Source organism: Penaeus vannamei, chromosome 12 (genome assembly GCF_042767895.1).
Source record: "Penaeus vannamei isolate JL-2024 chromosome 12, ASM4276789v1, whole genome shotgun sequence".
NCBI lineage: Eukaryota > Metazoa > Arthropoda > Malacostraca > Decapoda > Penaeidae > Penaeus > Penaeus vannamei.
In genome coordinates this window covers 36681431-36683930 of record NC_091560.1, presented here as the reverse complement: position 1 = coordinate 36683930, position 2500 = coordinate 36681431, and the positions used below count along the sequence as shown (strand labels likewise).

Sequence of the window (2500 nt, the reverse complement as noted above, 5' to 3'; positions counted from 1 at the left end):
CTGAGGATCGCAAGCTTGAGGTGAATATATTTGGTTTGATGTTTATTGATATATATTAATTTTTCAATTGTCAGTGCTGTTGCTTCTGTGTTACCTTTTCCCATCATTCGTAATTTCTGCAACTTCTGTTCCTTATATCCTCAGCGTGACAGAAAACGCAAGGTGGAGCAACTGCGCTTCATGAGTGATTTGTATGATGCGATGTCAGGCAGAAGGAAGAAACCAAGATTCAGAGTAAGTTATCAGAAATCTGGATCTATCTCCACGTCACATTTCGTAGCCCAGTACTCCCAGGGGCATACATTACGGTGGTAGGGGTTGACACCCCCTCCCCCCAGAGAAAATCAGCCAGTCCAATATTTTTCAAAATCGGGCTTTAACCATTCGCGGTTGTTGTTTTGATTAGCAATTAGCCCATATTTTGAACACGAAAATTTGGAATATTTCGGTTCTCAAAAGAGAAAGATTGTTAATCAATCAAGGTGAAAAAATAGAAATTTAAAAAGTTTAAAAGTTTGTGTGTGATGCGCCATGTTGACGGGATAAAAGCATTCCTTTCCCTTTAAAATTCAAAAGTCCGACGCACGCCGCGTGTTCAGGTTCAAGATAAAAAGTTTGTTCTGTTGCACACAAGCTCTTTCGTTTTTGAAGGTTCTATACACAACGTGAATTTGTTAAATCTCTCTCTTCTTAACTTCCTTAAAAAAATTGAATGTGTGCCCCTTAGTATGCTACATGTATAAATTGTCATAAAACTTAAGCCTTGTTTCTCAAAATATCGTTAAAATTCTTAGACACGTTCTGATTATACTCATCATTATTACCATCAGTATTATTGTTATTCATGCTATCATTATATTTATCGTTGTCGTTGCTAATAGTATTTTCAATATTCCTGTCGCGTTTTACGTTTACACATATCACCATTACAAGCACTGCTGTTGTCATTGTTCGCAATATGTTTTTATTACATGTGTCATTACTATTATAATATTTTTGCTGTTGAATTAGTTAACATTGACACAATCATTGCTGCGGGATCACTACATTATCATAACCTCTATTTCCATCGGTATTATTGTTAATAACATTATCCATTTTCAGAGTCAAGACATCGCAGACTGGCCAGCAGCCTACGAGCCTCGAGACAAAACATCGCAAAATTGATAACTGAAAGTTATTATTGGAATCAAGATTACTTATTATTTTTTCCTTTTTTTTTCCTTTTCATCCTCCTCGGAAAATTCTTCACACACACAGACAGACACACACACACACACACACACACACACACACACACACACACACACACACACACACACACACACACACACACACACACACACACACACATATATATATATATATATATATATATATATATATATATATATATATTTATATTTATATTTATATATATGCATACATATATATATATATATATATATATATATATATATATATATATATATATATATATATATATATATGTATATATGTATATATATGTATGCATATATATAAATATAAATAAATATATATATATATATTTATTTATTTATATTCATATATATGCATACATATATATACATATATACATACATACAAACATACATACACACACACACACACACACACACACATTCATAACCGCCAAGGAAATCTTCACTATTCATGGAAAAAAATGTATTTTATATATAAGTAATGTGTATTCATTTATACATGTTTGATACTGAATATGTATGCATATGCATACATTACACTGCCCAACACAATTTTTGCTGAAGGAAATCCAGTAACTGTTTATGATGCAGTTTGATGCGCTGATTTTTATGATTATCGAGCTTTATTTGAATTTTTTTTTTAAATCGCACTTTTACTTTTCCTGAATACAAGATGTGAAAAATCAAGAAATTTGGAATTATTTATCATTTTCCTGATGCGTACCTGTGTTTTGAGTGGGTAGGTTTCTTTGTTTCAGCTGGCCAATAAAATACACTGAAGGGTTTCCAGCTGTTTCTTTTGCGTGTTATCAGCCAGTAACATTGAGCAAGCTAAAAAAAATAGTTGTAAATCGTGATTTATATATATATATATATATATATATATATATATATATATATATATAAGGTATATTTATATTCATATATATATTATATTATATTTATCTATATATTCACACATATATGTTTGTGTGTATATATGAATACACATACACACACATATACATATATATATATATATATATATATATATATATATATATATATATGTGTGTGTGTGTGTGTGTGTGTATTCATATATACACACAAACATATATGTGTGAATATATAAATAAATATAATATAATATATATATACGAGTATAGATATACATAATATATATATATATATATTATGTATATCATGTACATCCATATATATACATATATATATACATATATATATATATATATATATATATATATATATATATATACACATTGTGTGTGTGTGAGTGC

General features: G+C 29.2%; 1 protein-coding gene across 1 annotated transcript in view; it reads left to right on the top strand.

The window, feature by feature from the left end:
* LOC113817172 (uncharacterized) overlaps nucleotides 1-1299 on the top strand; it is a 2352-nt gene extending 1053 nt beyond the window's left edge. Inside the window, exons 2-4 of the mRNA XM_027369181.2 lie at nucleotides 1-20; nucleotides 145-234; nucleotides 1105-1299. The exon at nucleotides 1-20 is cut by the window's left edge and continues 13 nt beyond it. Coding sequence (XP_027224982.2) covers nucleotides 1-20; nucleotides 145-234; nucleotides 1105-1167 — 173 coding nt within the window. The 3' untranslated portion in view covers nucleotides 1168-1299. The remainder of the gene's footprint in view (nucleotides 21-144; nucleotides 235-1104) is intronic.
* Nucleotides 1300-2500: the final 1201 nt, after the last annotated feature.